Below are 15,536 nucleotides of genomic sequence, written 5' to 3' on the forward strand. Positions count from 1 at the left end.
GACCTTGATGATTAATGCGTTTCTTTATAGTCATTGCGATTGATACCTAAGGTAGTTGAACTGAGTCTTACATTTCGGAATCCCAAGTATCTATTTCCTATGGTCGCCATCCTTGAAGCAAGAACATGTCACAGCTTCGATAGACCCTGGAAACGGGGGCAACGGCAGAGAAAGGACTTTCTTTTATGTTCTTGTCCCCACAAGTCAACCCGATCCTTGGCTCGTCGTCTCGTGCTGCATTCATAACGTTCATATGATGTTCCGGACCTCTTTCATCGGCTCGGGTCGGTCCGGGGATCAATCGACAACGTTTCACCGCGATGAAGTGCCGATAAAAGTGCTTCACACAGCCGGCATGCTGCCCCGAACAGCCTTCCCCGCGCATTTCCCCACAAACAAACACCTGGGTCCGGGGAACTTGTATCTAGCGCGCCTGATCGGGGTGTTTGTTGGCGAGCAACCCTAACCACGCATTTCCTTTGTGGATTTTGCGAGGGATGTTAACATTAAATGATGATCGAAATGGCACTAATAAGCACACGAGACGAAGACAAGGACCGCTCTGCTCGGCTTTTGATGGCCCGAGCAGTCATGCTTTCAGTTGCGAGGGTGACGCGACGTAATCTGCTCGGTGTGGATCGTGCGAATATTCCAGACTACAAGATGGCGGCCACAAGCCGAGGAAATTGGGGCCGGGATGTTCGTCTTCGATGAGTCTTTCGTTGTGAGAGGAAAATTTGCTGCTTTGCCTCTTCAAACTGTCGTTTAGATCTTTCCTGCCCATAACACTGGGTTCCAGAAGTAGGAATGGCAGTTTCACGTTTATTGCTGGCGCTCGCAGCCAGTGCCGTTGGTGTTGTCGCCAATGCGTCAAGCCGCAACTCGACCACGAGGTAAGACACCAAGAGCTACCTTCTCCCAGGCAAGGAGCCCACCCCTAATTTCAAGATTTCAATCAGAAGCTTCACGGCCAAAGGCATCGCTACCGGCACGGCAGCACAGCTGCAAACCTCCCCTTTCGCCCCGTTCACCCTAAGCCCGGAAATCCCGCTGGCAACCTTGGATTACGGAGCCGAGAGAGCGGGTTATCCGATCTTTGAAGTCTCCGCCCTCAGCGCCCCGGCCCAGATCGAGGTGAAGTACACTGAGCACTTTGACGGGCTCGATCATCCGTTCGGCGACGGGCCGTACACCTTCTCCAATCAGCTCAGCAACAGCTTCCGCGTCGAGACGTTCAACATCACGTCTGTCGGCCGAGTCCAATCCCCGCTCATTCAAGGAGGGCAGAAATGGCAATCCATCAGACTTTTGACGAATGGCACTGTCTCTTTCTCGAGCGTGGGCTTCGAGGCGACGATCGATACTATCGAGCCAGAGAAACTTCCGGGGCAGTTTGAGAGTGACGATGAAATTCTGAACGAGGTCTGGAAGCTCGGTGCTCGGGCAGCCACGGCGGCCTGCTTTGACATGGGTACGCAAACGACAATCTGGGAGGTCACTGAAGAGAACGGGGTGTTTGCGCGTAGCACCAGACCCTCGGTGACATACAAGGGCACAACGTGGAGCAATTACACTCTTGAGTTTGATACCAAGATCGAGAGGGGAGGCAGCTGGTGGGTAACGGTAAGTTCAGACTCACGTAAGGTCCGGGGGAAAGCCAATGCTGATGAGATACACAGGGAGGAGTCATCGCCGGCAATGGATACACCATGCTCCTCACCGGCGAGCTTCCCGAGTCGAGCACCTTCGCGAACGTCAACAAGACTCTGACACCGCCCAACACCATTTCACTGGCATACGGTCCTGACTTTGTGAACCAGACAACACTCACAAGCTACTTGCTCGACGTCTTCGAGGTCCCGTTCACAGTGAAAGAGAACGAGTGGTACCGCATCAAAGCCTCCATGGCTCCCACCGGCCACCTAGCAGTCTCAATCAACGACACCCAGATCCTGAACATCTCGCGCTCCGACTACCCGTGGGCTCTCAGCTCCGGCACAGTCTCCTACACCGGGTCGCCTGACTTCAGCGGCTCCTTCGGCTTCGGGGCGTACCAAGACCAGGCAGCCTACTTCAAGAACGTGCACGTCTACGACACCGCTAACGGCTCCACGCTCTACTCAAACACCCTCACCGGCAACGCGGAAGACATCCTCGCCGAATACGGGACTCAAGCTAACAGTGAAGCCGCCTGCCTTGACGGTCCGAAGCGCGACCGCCTCATCTGGCTCGGCGACTTTTACCACACGGCACGCATCATCGCCGTCAGCACGTCAAAGACGGAGCAGGCTAGGGGGACCCTGCAGCTGCTACTTGATTCACAAATCGCAAACGGGCAGATGAACATCTCACCTAATCTGGGCTACAACCTCTCCTCCGTCGCCGATGCATTAGCGCCGGCGGGGAGCTTCGGGCTGCAAGATTACCAGCTCCTAGGCCTCATGGCCTTCAACGACCACGTGCGTCTGACGAACGACCTCGAGTGGGCAAGATCCACGTGGCCGCGATGGCAGGGGGTGCTCGACTGGCTTCTGCCACAGATCAACTCCACGACAGGGCTGTTGACTTTCGATGGAGGGTTCGCGTTTACGGGGCCCGCTGACGGGGGATCCGCGATCGGATGCGAGGCCGTTCAGACTCTCAACGGTGCTGCTGACGTGGCTGATGCTCTGAACGATACGGCATCTGCTACGCGATACCGGGACGCGGCGACATCGCTTGCGACTGCGATCAACGAGCGTCTCTGGAACGAGGAGGCAGGCGCGTACGGTCTTTCGCCGGCTGATCTGGACGGCATTTCTGTGGCTGCAACGGCGTTCTGCATCACTTCAGGCGTGGCGAATGCAAGACGCGCATCGCGGTCTCTTGACGCTGTATCACGCCTGAAGCTGGGCCCGGGATACAAGGATACCTCGGCAGTGAGTTCCAACGACTCGAGCGTCAACATCTCACCCAACACCAATGGCTTCCTGCTGGAAGCGCTGTTCATCGGCAACGAGACGCAGGCAGCGAAAGAGTTGATGGAGAGTCTCTGGGGCGCCATGCTACCCGGCGACACGACCGCAGCGCAGAACAAGAGCGCGGTCGGCGCGAGCTGGGAGTACGTCAACGCCGCGACGCAACAGCCCGGCCTGGGACTGTTCACGAGCCTGAGTCATCCGTGGGGCGGCGCCGCGACGTATGTGCTAACGGAGTGGGCTGCGGGGCTGCGGGCTGCTACGGGTGTTGACGGGTTTGGGTACAGGAACTGGGTGGTTTCGCCTGCGAGTGGTGTCGAGATGGGGCTGAAGAGGGCGAGTGCCAAGGTTGTCACTGCGTTTGAAGGTGAGTTGAGTGTTGAGTGGAGGGTGCGCGATGGTGATATTGGTGTTACTATTCGGGCACCAGTCGGCACGCAGGGACAGTTTGTTTATGGGAATCAGAGCATTGCGTTGCATGGAAGGTCTGAGTATCAGTTTACTGTCGACGCGTCGCTGGATAATGGTATTGTTTAAACTAGCTCAGCCTACTATTACTTAGCGCAGAAGGGTGATGGGTCAAAGAGACAAATAGACATTAAGTGCTAAGGGCTTCTGTTACCCGCTTGTCTTGAAGTATATACATGTAGTTGTGCAGCTGGTTTACTGACTAGCCTAAAGTCGTGACGTCGTAGATAGTCGTCGAGGTTTGGACGATCAGTCACAATGTGGTTTCTGGTCAGACGCGTCTGCGTCTTTTAGTCATAACCGAGACACAGTCAGCGCTTGGTCGTTCTTATTGTGGATTCTCGCTTCGGAGTCGCATCAACCAGCCTCCACCCAGGCGATGGGTCAACGAGACCAACTAGAGGTTGTATAGTGTAGCGGTTATCACTCCAGATTTTGATCATATCCAAACTTCTGGTAACCCCGGTTCGAACCCGGGTACGACCTGACATATCAACACATTTCAAGGTGTTTCCGTTCTCTTTTGCATTTTTGCACCATCTGATGCATAAGATCAGCTTCAGTATGAAGCACCTGCTTGGGTAACGACTAGCAAGCACATTTAATGTAAGATAAAGATAGGCGTATGCTCTGTGTCATTATCGGTGACAATCACTGATAAATTATGCCTCCATCATGAGCCGAGCCAACGGACTCAAATGCATACCATCATTTAGCTGCAGCACCTGAGTATAGTCATATCCGTCAGTTGAAAACTCAATGCTGATCATGAACCAGCAATTGGTCATACACATCTAGGGATAAAGCGAATAGTTCATCGGAACATCTTCTCTCTTAACATTGCTCACCAGTAATCTAACAAAACGTCGCAAGAACACTGAGATGGAGGCAAGTTCCGGGGACTCGTAGCCTGACATTCCCAACACACTGCCGGCTACTTTCGGCACCAAATTCCGGCATCGGAGCTGCCAAACAGAGACCGTGCCCCGCCATTCCCCCTCAAACTCCGAACTCGAACCGCTCCACCTCCGCACTTCCCGGTCACATGACGCCGTGATTGATCTCTCCGTGTGAAGCTTTCCCCTCCCTGATTGCAATAATGTCAATGTCCGTCGGAATTCTGAGAAGCAGCTTAGTCCCCGCAGTTCGGAGACCCTTTGTTACTACTAGACTCGTCTCTTCGCCGTTCAATCGCTACCGCACAATGGCCACCAAGGAGTTCCTCTGCATCCTTCCCGACAAGCCCGATGCGCTTGCCCGGCGCTTGGAGGTCAGACCGTATGTGACCTAGTCCTTAGAACAGGTCTCTTATAAGAGGCTGAGTGTAGTTCCGGGCCGATTGCTGACTTGTCTCAGTACGCATCTCGAGAATGCCCAGGGCCACAAGAGCAACGGAAAGATTGCTGTCGGTGGTATGTATCTAAGCTTGACACACCATCCCTCCTTCGGTGTTCGTCGCGATTCTCGTGCTCATGAGTATGATAGGTGCCATGTTTGAGAAGGAACACCCCGTCGAGGGCCAAACCCCCGATTTCAAGGGCAGCGTGATGATCTACACCGTCAAGGACGCCGAGGAAGCCTGGGAACTCATCAGAGGCGACGTCTATGCTAAGAACGACGTCTGGGACCTCGAGAAGGCTCAGGTCATTCCGGTAAGTTGACGTCCTGCTCTTAGATTTAACTACCCGCAAATAGGTGTGAAGCATCAAGCTGACATAGAATGTTCGATATAGTTCAAGTCGGCTATTCGCGAGTCTTTGTAAACTATCAATGTCTGAGTATGCTAGCAAATCTGTAGTTCACGATGTTGGACCCAACGTATTCGGCCACCTGAATACACAAAAAGCCAATATGGGTGCCTCCAACGCCGTTTCTGTCACCAGCACAGCAGGCGTCTTCCTAGGTCGGGTGGTCAGGTCGATCAGGCTTGGTGGTGGAGTGGCTCAAGGTCAATAATCAACTACACCCACAGCCTACTCGACGACAGGGTTAGCGAGAGTACCAGAGTTCTACCCCTAGCATGAGCACCAAGAGATGTAGCCCCACCGGGGACGATGTCTTTATTTCATTATGCCGAGAGCAATCCTCGAATAGCGTATGATTGGGACAGAGACGAGATCATGAAAATAGACCACTAGAGAGCCGTTCGTTGCCATTGTCCTACCCCATTTGTCATTCAACTTTTGATTACCGTAGGTACTTCATTATCTTCTATCACCATCCCCATCAACAGATTGTATCAAGTCCTCCACATCCAACCTCTCCGCCAAATCCAGTAACGCCTGCGGAGAAAGACCGCCCATCCCGCTCGTATCAAATATATCCCACCCAGCCTCCTCCATCTGGTCCAAGAATGACCCATGCTCGTGCCCGTGCCCATGATGATGTTGAGAATGGTGATGCGCCGCACTCGTCGGCGGCGGCGTCGGCGGCTCCTCGCCCACAGGCGTCAACGCAGACATGATGTGCTCCAACTGACTCAGCTCCAGCTTTCTCAGCGGCGCCACGAGACTCCCCTTTGAAATCATCTTGTCTAGCACGCACTTGATATTCTCACACCATGAATCGTCGTGCAGGAGAGAAGGGCTGATGACCCGGATGAGGTAGAGGAGGAAGGCGGAGGAGAATGCGTCTTCAAGCTGGAAGGGCAGAAAGGCTTCGAGGAGGTCTTCGTCGCCGAGCACGCGGAGGGTTCGGAGGACGGTTTGCGCCGAGTCGACGCAGGATTGGAGGAGGGATGCGACTGGTGGTGTTAGGGAGACTGTTTGTGGGTGTCGCGCATGGCTGTCGGAGTGTTCGATGTGCATGTGGAGGGCGCACATGACCAGTGGTCGAGTTGTCAGGACGACGCACTTCTGGGATTAACGATGGCATTGGAAGAGTGCGTGGAGGTAGGGTACTTACGTGGTGATATGATAGGATGAGTCGCAGTGCCATTCTAGAAGCGCGGCTGACTGAGCCTTGGAAGTGGGTGTCGAGGAGTGCGGTAAGATCTCGTGATAACCTGGCCAGGTCTCGTAGGATAGATTGGGTATTGGGGACTAGTGAGCCATCAAACTCTTTGCCCACACCGTAAATAGCTAGTAACATCATGTCAGTATCCAAGAACTTCGGTGTACGTTGTCCTACGGCTGATGGAACTCACTTGTAAGAATACGAGCCATGAGCCGCGATAGCCGTACATGAAGGGTCATATTCAGTGCATCGAGGGAGTTGTCCATCTGTGAAGGGAGTTTCACAGTGATGTCTTCGTCCCGAATTGAGGTCGGCGCTCCCATCAAGGCCGAGAACTCTCTGTCTAGAGTGTATACCACCCAGAAGACAATGTTGCACCGTCTCGAGTACTCAATCCCGACAACCTCTTCAGGCATGTGTCTGTAGATGCCTTCAACAATGCCGATTCGTAATGCTTGTCCGATCTAGCATGTCATTAGTACACGACTCCTCGCAACCTCTAGTAATGAGAAAGCCAGAGCAGAGAGGGATCCAGGGTCTTACATGTTGATACGCAGCCAGCCTCATATCCAAGCACTGAAAATACAACGCAGCCAGAGCAAGCGCCTGGATAGCCGGAATCGCATCCGGATTCAGTCCTGATAGATCTGGCAGCAACGACATGGCCCTCGCAGCATATTGTACCCCCGGCGGTGCCGTATGTGAAATACTATTCACAACAAATGCCTTGCCGAACGCCAGAACTAAGAGGTATTGTGCATACCACAGCCTCGCCGAGCTAGCCTTACCCGCGGGGTCCTCGTACAACTCATGGAGGTTCTTGAGAAAGGATGGCTCGTCAATTACGTAGAAGACGGCGCCAAGGTAGAACTTGACCGTGTTGAAGAGGAAGAGGGCGTAGTCAAGCGGCGGGAGGTTGGAGACATCGGGAGTCTCAGTGGCACCTAATGGCGTCCATTGCATCCTGAAGGCGCCCTCGTGAGGGAGATGCCATGGATCAGGGGCTGCTTCTGGTAGGCGTTTGCCCAGCAGGGCCAGAACTCGTCGGCAGAATGACCATGATGATGTTGGGCCCATGTACCCTGTGGAGGTGTGAGTATTGGCTCAACTCACTCAGTACTAGGAGAAACAGCATGTGGCTTACAGTATCGTTCCCCGACCTTTGCAAAGGTGTAATCGTTGTCCACCAGCGGGTTTTGCCTGAACCCTGGGCCAAAGTCGCCGTGATCCTCCTGATTCGAACGAGCATCTCCTACCTCAGTATCCGGCTCGGATGCCGGAGGGCCTATCGGTTGTGGGCTGTCTACGACGTTGGCCGCGTCAATAAGACTTCTCTCGTCTGTGTGCACAAACCTGGCAACAAGAGACAAGCACAACTCACCATGGCTCGGGGTCTCCAACTGTCCGGCATTATCTTCACCCTGAGAAAGAGAAGTATGATGCGGCGTCGCATACGCATCCGCATCCGCATACCGACTCTGCACGTCCTCGACGTCGTCTCCGCGGCTCAGTGCCCTCGTCGAGCGGTCTGAGCCTGGATGCTCACTGTTCCGGTTCTGAAGTTCTCGGAGGTAACTGGATAGTGGAGTCAGTTGTTGTTTCTCATCCCGACAACTGCCTGCACTGCACGCGCACGGGTTCCGATAACTCACCTTTCCGGCACGGATATCCTCTTATCCTCAACAGCAAAGATGCATCTATGCTTCTTTCGATCGCAACGCGTGCAAGGCTGAGAGCCGGAGCACTTGACCTTCATTACCCGACATCTTTCGCAACTTTTTGTTGCAAGTCTTAGAGTCAGCCTTCACTCTCTCCGAACATCGGAACGCCCGGGCCTGGGCTCACCCTCAGCCCTTTCGCACAAGAAACGCACGCTTTTTGGCATTTTTTGGTCACTTTGTATTGTCCCTGGCTTAATTGCGGCATGACGGACGGTTCTCGTGGGGCCAATTCGATAATTTCATGTCTCTTTCCCTCTCTCGTTTGCTGGAATTTGGGTAGTCTTCGCCGTAACTTTGGGGCCCTTTGATATGTCGGAGCAGGGTTCCGATAAGTTTTATATGTGCGCGGCTTGACCTCTTTATTGGCACTGGCAAATTTGGGGCATACAGTCCGCTAGTGCGAGACCGCAGGTTGGCTTATCAGCCAGGTGTTGGGGTCGATGACTCGCCGTAGATAGCCGACACAGGAGGGTCTTTGCGGTCCTTGCGCCATTGTTATCTTTGGGATGCTTGTTCTTCTACCCCACAGCGTCTACGGATGTTCGTCCGTTCATTGTCTCCGGAGGCACCGGAGTCGGTAAGGATGACGGAGAACGTAGCATCTGCTGAGCTGCGCACTCTATCGCGGGGAAGATCGGCACGTGTGTGTCGGACGTCAAGGGATATGGAGAATTTGCCAGAAATCCGGGGTAGAACGATCACGAGACCATTTGACTTCGAGGGGTGGGCTTGCAAGGGAGAAGAGGCGTTGATGAAGTCATCAACCCAGCCCAAGCAGGTGGTCCAAGCCACCAGGTGAAGGCCAAACCTATTGGTATTTGCATCCCAATACACGAACAGATGAACATCGCGCTCTCATCTGGAAGCAGATTCTTATTGTATGGTGTATGCATCGGTATGAATCAGCATCCCAATGGAATCTGCAGATAGGGCCGCCGAAAGAACGAATGATGAGCCCTGCCTTTATCAGCGTTGTCGGCATGCAGTGAGCAGAGGAATCAAACCCCAGGAGTCTTCGCCGAAATGCCACCTTGGCATCGTGAGATAACCGTTGCGTAAGATCTTCAATGGCAAACAGCTAGGTTGTGTATGAGAAGGAGGCTTGGAAAGTCACCGGTTCTGCCGCGGGGTGGCCGAGTTGCGTAATGTCGGATGAGGTCTCCGACATTCCCCAACACACGCCAAGGTGGACATCGGACTCGCGTTCCGACTGTCTGTGAACCAATAGCGTCATTGTGTCTTATCACACCTCCAAGACGGCTTCTTGCCAGCACGCCATGGCTACGCGAACCGCCGACATGGAGAACGAGGTTGTCGGGGTTTGAAACAAAGTGAACTCCGCGCTGTAGCCAGAATCTCTGTAATTAGAATTGAAGCAGACTTTGAAGCAATTGTGGTGACAATGAGATTTCCCTTGCTCGGGCGATTGATTACTCCAAGGTAAGTTAGTATTAACAGCAACGCGTATGGACCAAATGCTAAGTAAGCCGCCGCCTAGTAGACGGCGACTCACCCCGTGCATGTTACCCAGCCAAGGGTGCACAGCCCGAATGTCTTCAAGCAAATCAGATGACTCCAAAGGAGCTATTGTAGAGCGCCTCGGAAATTTCGAAGAGATACAATCCAAGCGCCCGGACTTTGACCACTCGAACGCCCCGATTGAGGTTACAAAATCCCCCAATCCAACGTGGTCTTACGGCCAGGGAGTCCGCACCCGGAACAGCAACTCCGCATCCCACAAGGAAATTGACCCATACGCATCAGATCGGTCAATGATCAATAACTACCGCCTTCTCGTTTCTGGAATCGCACCAAGGCCGGTTGGATTTCTCAGCACCTTGTCAAAGGATGGCAAGAAGAACCTTGCGCCTTTTAGCTATTTCCAAGTCATTGACCATGACCCACCCATGTTTATAGTCGGTTTCTCATCGAGACCCGGTGCTGTCAAAGACTCGTACAGGAATCTCAAGGAGACGGGCGAATGTGTCATTAACACAGTGTCGGAAGACATGATTGAGGCTGTCAACGCTACCTCCATCGATGCTCCGCATGGAGTCTCTGAGTGGGTTATCTCAGGGCTGCACGAGGGAGAGACTACAACGGTGCAGCCATCAAGAGTTCTGGAGTCAGTGTTTTCGATAGAGGCAAAAGTGGTAGACATCAAAGAATTCAGTGACCACGCGAAAGATGGAAAGAGTGTCGCTGGAATGGTTTTGCTTAAGGCGACGCGGTTTTGGGTCATGGAGGATGCTGCTGATCCTGACTTCAGTCATATTGAGCTCGAGAAGTTACGTCCCGTGGGCCAGCTGGGAGGAAAGTCGTATGGACGCATCACGTCAACGTTTGAGGTGCCTCGCAGGAGATGGCAGGATGAAGAACCGAAAAGCGAATTTCTTCAGAAACTAGACAGATCCACCACCAAATAGATATTTCCATTATTTAATAAAAGCATACAGATATTGACGTTATGGCCAAGGCAGATGGCGCCGCTGGTTTACAGTCTCCGGGCATTCGGTGTCGCGTGGATCAATTACGACAAACCATTCAATATTATCAAATATGATCATCTCTGCCTGCCTACGTGTACTTCTACCTAGACGACATTGACAATCACTAGCCCCCATCTATGAATGTGGAAAATCCTTTAGCTTGGCTAAGCTTATGGCGTGTGGATGATCGATGGCTTGGAAACCCTATACTGCGATTTTACCTACCTGATTGGACGTCAGTCGAACAAGTCTTACGATGGTAGGGATTTGTTGGCCAATCAAGTGGTTTGGGGCTGGCGGTGCTGTTACATTTGACGCTGACCAGAGCCTCGATGGGTGGTAAGATGAGGCTCTTAAAGCGCAAAACCACTAATAAGTACAGCCAGCTCAACGCTGCCCAAACCTGACGCCCCTTTCCCTCTCATTATCTTTGTTCGTCAAACGCCAGCATCTACCAAGATGACCTCTGAAGTTACCTCCACAACTTCTATCATCGCAGAAGATGCGTGGAAGTCCCTCGTCGAGCGCAGTATCAACGAATGGAATTCGCCAAGTGGAAACATGCATGACTTCGCGATGGGATTTCTGCAGAATTACACAAGCCTAGACGATTTTCTACGCAGTCCACGGGAACTCCCGCTCTTTTGGTTCTTTCAAAGGAGAGAAGCCTTTCTTTCGCAACAGACATTCACGAAATGGAACAGAGATCGGCTCGAGGACTATGTTCTTCTTCCTGCCCTCAACAACTTCGTCATGCGATCAGAGTGTTTCTTCGTCAGTCACTTTTGGACCACGAGCAACGACCCGGATCCTGATGGCTCTTGTCTGCGTCTTCATCAGAAAGAGCTTGGGGTTCAGAGTTGGTCGCACATCTGGGTCGATTGGACCTGTCTGCCTCAGTACCCCCGGACCGAGAGTGAAGAGGAATACTTCCTGCGAGGGCTGGAAACAATGCCTGGAATCATTCGCAACTGCGGTTTCTCGTGGTTCTATCCCGGGTTTGAGCCGCGCCTTTGGATCCTGTATGAAATTGCAGAGTATACCCTGACCTGTGATGGGGGCATCGAGGAGTTTGAGGATAATCAGGAGTTTGTGAAGCACATTCAAGAAATGCAGGAAACTAGCGTTCCATCGGTGTTGCGCAAGTACGGATACAGGTGTAGCGACGAGCGAGACAAAGACTACTTGACGTCGTGTTTGGAGATTCTCGTTTACTTGATACGGTTCGGCATAGACATGGGCGAGGTCAGAAGACTAATGTCTCACGTCTTGTGGTTTTCTTTCACTCCGGATATAATGTACCAGAGTCACCTTGGACTTGTGCAAATTTGGAGGTTCGAAGGGGCGCTGGAATTTCAAGGCCAACGCTACGAGTTTACACCATTCCCCAAATGGGTAAGTTGTTCCCTGGTATCATCGAGTTAATCATCATCACTAATGAGCTTCTCACAGGGAGAGGGCAAATACTCCGCCAATGCAAGACGGTTGGGAGATATGGAACCTCCCAGCTAGGTTTGCACGTGTAATAGTAGAGAAATGGAGGACTAGTGAAAAGGAAGCAAGGGTGCGTGGTACGGAAATATGAAGACATCGAACGGCCGAAGGTATGGAATTGAGCATGTGAACTTCTTGTAGTTTCTCCGTTTTTTTGAGCGTCTATTGTTGGGATATCTCTAAATCAAGTCATGATGCATCGCTGAAAACAAAAAGTACAAGGTCATGTCGGTTCAACCAAAGACCCGGCGTCTCAGCTCGCTCTTCAATGAGCCAAGCATGTGAGCGCTCTCCGCGACAGCTCCCTTATTCTCGACCGCTCTTCTGTGCAGGTATCCCATGCACTCTGAAACCGAACCCCACGGGAGATACTTGAACGGCTTGGGGATAGCATCTCTCTTCAACCCAGAGTCTGCCACACAGGTATCGTAGTTGTCCAGCAACTCACAGCTCAATTCATCCGCCATACCAAACAGCTGACCGCACTCAAGCTCAGTCGTTGCTTGGCCGTCTAGGATTCTGCGGCGGTGGGTAGAGATCGCTGTCGCAGAGCTGGCGGCGTTGTGGGTAGCGAGAAAGAGCGCGCTAGCAGGGAACTGGCACTCCTTGGCGTCTTGAGGGAGTCTCTGGCTGATGAAAATGTCGGCGATGTCGTCAAAGTTCTTATCGGTATCTTCCTTGGTGTCGTGGATCAGGGATCGGACTTCGTTCTCGATGTATGCGCCGCGGACCAACTTGACTCCCAAGCTCCAGCCCTCCTTCGCGGCCAGGGAAATGTGACGCTCGGAATTAGCTTTGGAGCCCTTGAGATAGCCCTGAATAGTGTTGTAGATCAAAGGCTTGCTCTGGCGGTTGTGCTTCCTCATGAGGTCGATAGTCCACTCGTCCAATTGGGGTTGAAGGGCTTGTTGCTCGGCATCGATCCAAAGACGAGATCCTTGCTTGTTGGTTTCCTCGCAGAGTTCGTCCAAAGCCTTGCTCAAAACTTCCGGGATGGGTGCTTTCGCCTTCAATGCATCTACAGAGATGGGACCAGCGCCAGTAATCCTGATGTTGTTAGTGGAGAAATACGTGGAGGTATTACAGGGCAACTTACTTGACAGCCAGGAAATCGCCCGGCGCCATCATATGGAGAGTTTCGAGGTTTCCCTTCTTCCATTGGTCGACCATCTGGTAAACCTCTGGTGCGCACTCTCCAGCTTTCGCTTCCGCTGCGGCCGCTTTCTTATCCAGAACGATTTCCTTTGCGTAGTTGAGAATGACACCCTGGTATCCCATCCGCTTCACTTCAGAAACAGTCTTTGAAACCTGAGGAATGTTCTCTCCAGCACAGAAATGGTCGTAGATAGTCCATCTCAATAGTCGGTTCAGCAATGGGTTCTTATCGGGGTTGAAGAGTGCGAGTTTTGTGTTAGCGATAAAGTGCAGTAGAGGTAGTGCTGGCTTCATGAGAAGTGGCGTTGACATGAATTGTGTGAGGAATAGTGACCGGACCAGGGCCTTTGTTGAAAGTCTAGATAAGGGTGATTTCTTCGGGGTCGGCGTGAATGTCCGCGGTGCTGTTGGAGATAAGGTCTGTGTCTTGGCCGACGTGGTGCTGACATATCTCGCCGCTCCCTTCAGTCGAAGGGATCTGCAGAAAGGCATCGGCGCCTGCCTGCACGCAACGAGTCTTGCGTTCATCGTGATAGTTAGATAGGTAGACTTCGATGTTTGGCTAAGACGAGACTTGACACACGTAGAGATGGTGGGAGGGTGCCTGGGTACTTCTATTTATCGATCACGAACGGCTACGGCCGGCATAAACTCTGAATCACGACCGAGCCATGGCATCGTGGGAGGTATGTCTCCGAGCTAGCCACCCCCCGCCATCGGTGTTCCGATGGTGTGTCTTTGCGCACGCCCCGAAGAAGACTAATGGTTTGCGTGTGGTATTTGCGGCTCTTCTCCATCACGGAGCACGGCGGAGCCGTCTTTGCACTGGATCCTCACTTCGCAGGTGGATAAGACAAGCCCGCCACCGACGCAAAATCAAGACATCATTGGGCCTCGATGAGATCAAAATCTAATAAAAGCCCGTTATCGGAATGCTTTGAGTTTAGATCCATGAGATAAGAATGACCGAGTGACCAAAGTCGGGTGCTTAGACAATGAGGGGCGACCCCGGATGTAGCAGGTGTCGGTGCGTACGTCCCGACATGTCGGATCCAAAAAGTCGGAAGGGCTTATCTCGTCGGAAGCTCGTCCCGACAACACACTAACACGCTTGATCTGCCGTAGATCATCGACTCTATTGCACACACAAGACCCCCATCCTTGGCAGCACATTTTCTGGTTCTCTTTGTGATACATCCTCTGCAATAGTTCGAGGAAACATAAATGGCATCTAAAGTTGTGGGGGTAAGCTCTCAAGTGCGTGGGTGTACGACGATGTGTCTATGCCCGTTTCCTTCAATGTAAAGGGCTTTGTCTCTTGCCTGTGCGCCATGTAATAGGTCAACCCATCATCTCCATGGTCTAATCAGAAGCAGAGTATCTCGTGGACCTAGATCCAACATCTTGAAGACGGGTTTGACTCTATCTTCGTCAGAGGCGCACGTGCCGCGCCCATGTTGCCAACTCATGCACGACTGAGATATACTTCAAAAGCGGGTTGGGCTTTAAGACCGTTGAGCCAATGCAATTCAATTCACGGTTCCGCTAGAGACCTTTAATGTGGAAGGTTGTATGGAGTAGTTGACCACGAAGTGGATCGGTGCTTTTAAGGAATGTGTGCAATAACTGTGTGAACCTTACAACCTTACACTACATTTTCCACCTTTTTGAGAGTTCAACCTTAAGAAGCAATTGTGAGCCGTACTGCATTCAAGGCAGAGCAGGGCATAAGTCGCCTTTGGAAGTCGCCTCATCGGTAGCCAAGACTTGCAGTATTTTCTTGCCACTGTATTGAATGAGAACATCCTTTCAGTGCCTACCCTCATTGCTAGTCACCCTCAGATCAAAGACAGGAAAGTCTCCACAACCCCGGCCTTGCTGCTTTTATGTAATACATAGGAGAACCAGCATCTATACATAATACAAGTGATCCAGACCCCTACAGCTTTGAGTGAATGAACAAATTCAATCATCTCGTCAGATTGGACGACAGGTCTGTTAAACCTGTTTTCCTCGCTTGAAGCAGCACATAATTGCAAGAAATTCCAGCTCTGCATAGCTACGTCAGATCGACTCGAGTATCCTGAAACCCTTGAGTCCAGAACATCGATTGACAATCAACCAATAATTCAAATGACCGCTTAAGCCCTCGGCGAAACGCAGCGTCAGTCTTTGAAGCATTGATGGAAGATAATGTTGATGAGAGGGAATGATTCGGCCTCGCCAAAAGATTCTCTTTAGAAAGCCTTGGCTTGTGACAAACCAGACATAATTGACGCTGATACACGGATTTGAAC

The 15,536-nt window shown here is 52.1% G+C and overlaps 6 protein-coding genes across 6 annotated transcripts; 4 read left to right on the forward strand and 2 right to left on the reverse strand.

Moving 5' to 3' along the window:
- Positions 1-510: 510 nt before the first annotated feature.
- On the forward strand, positions 511-3,494 carry CCOS01_07230 (RhaA is able to hydrolyze alpha-1; the record flags this gene model as incomplete). The annotated part of the gene is made up of 4 exons (XM_060455397.1): positions 511-631; positions 800-893; positions 960-1,623; positions 1,680-3,494. The coding sequence occupies 4 exons, from the start codon at positions 511-513 to the stop codon at positions 3,492-3,494; spliced, it is 2,694 nt and encodes an 897-aa protein (XP_060313289.1).
- Positions 3,495-4,629: 1,135 nt separating this feature from the next.
- Positions 4,630-5,188, forward strand: CCOS01_07231 (uncharacterized protein; the record flags this gene model as incomplete). The annotated part of the gene is made up of 4 exons (XM_060455398.1): positions 4,630-4,703; positions 4,782-4,837; positions 4,911-5,077; positions 5,159-5,188. 4 exons carry the CDS (start codon positions 4,630-4,632, stop codon positions 5,186-5,188), a joined length of 327 nt encoding a protein of 108 aa, XP_060313290.1.
- Positions 5,189-5,629: 441 nt separating this feature from the next.
- Positions 5,630-8,136, reverse strand: CCOS01_07232 (fungal specific transcription factor domain-containing protein; the record flags this gene model as incomplete). Its single annotated transcript, XM_060455399.1, has 6 exons — positions 5,630-6,277; positions 6,330-6,505; positions 6,571-6,844; positions 6,924-7,462; positions 7,525-7,955; positions 8,033-8,136. 6 exons carry the CDS (start codon positions 8,134-8,136, stop codon positions 5,630-5,632), a joined length of 2,172 nt encoding a protein of 723 aa, XP_060313291.1.
- Positions 8,137-9,651: 1,515 nt separating this feature from the next.
- CCOS01_07233 (uncharacterized protein) lies at positions 9,652-10,527 on the forward strand (the record flags this gene model as incomplete). Its single annotated transcript, XM_060455400.1, has 1 exon — positions 9,652-10,527. The coding sequence occupies one exon, from the start codon at positions 9,652-9,654 to the stop codon at positions 10,525-10,527; it is 876 nt and encodes a 291-aa protein (XP_060313292.1).
- Positions 10,528-11,049: 522 nt separating this feature from the next.
- Positions 11,050-12,102, forward strand: CCOS01_07234 (uncharacterized protein; the record flags this gene model as incomplete). The annotated part of the gene is made up of 2 exons (XM_060455401.1): positions 11,050-11,985; positions 12,043-12,102. The coding sequence occupies 2 exons, from the start codon at positions 11,050-11,052 to the stop codon at positions 12,100-12,102; spliced, it is 996 nt and encodes a 331-aa protein (XP_060313293.1).
- A 215-nt stretch (positions 12,103-12,317) lies between these two features.
- Positions 12,318-13,767, reverse strand: CCOS01_07235 (proline dehydrogenase; the record flags this gene model as incomplete). The annotated part of the gene is made up of 2 exons (XM_060455402.1): positions 12,318-13,131; positions 13,181-13,767. The coding sequence occupies 2 exons, from the start codon at positions 13,765-13,767 to the stop codon at positions 12,318-12,320; spliced, it is 1,401 nt and encodes a 466-aa protein (XP_060313294.1).
- Between the last annotated feature and the right edge of the window lie 1,769 nt (positions 13,768-15,536).

Source organism: Colletotrichum costaricense, assembly GCF_030867565.1.
Source record: "Colletotrichum costaricense strain IMI 309622 chromosome Unknown Scaffold_7.1, whole genome shotgun sequence".
NCBI lineage: Eukaryota > Fungi > Ascomycota > Sordariomycetes > Glomerellales > Glomerellaceae > Colletotrichum > Colletotrichum costaricense.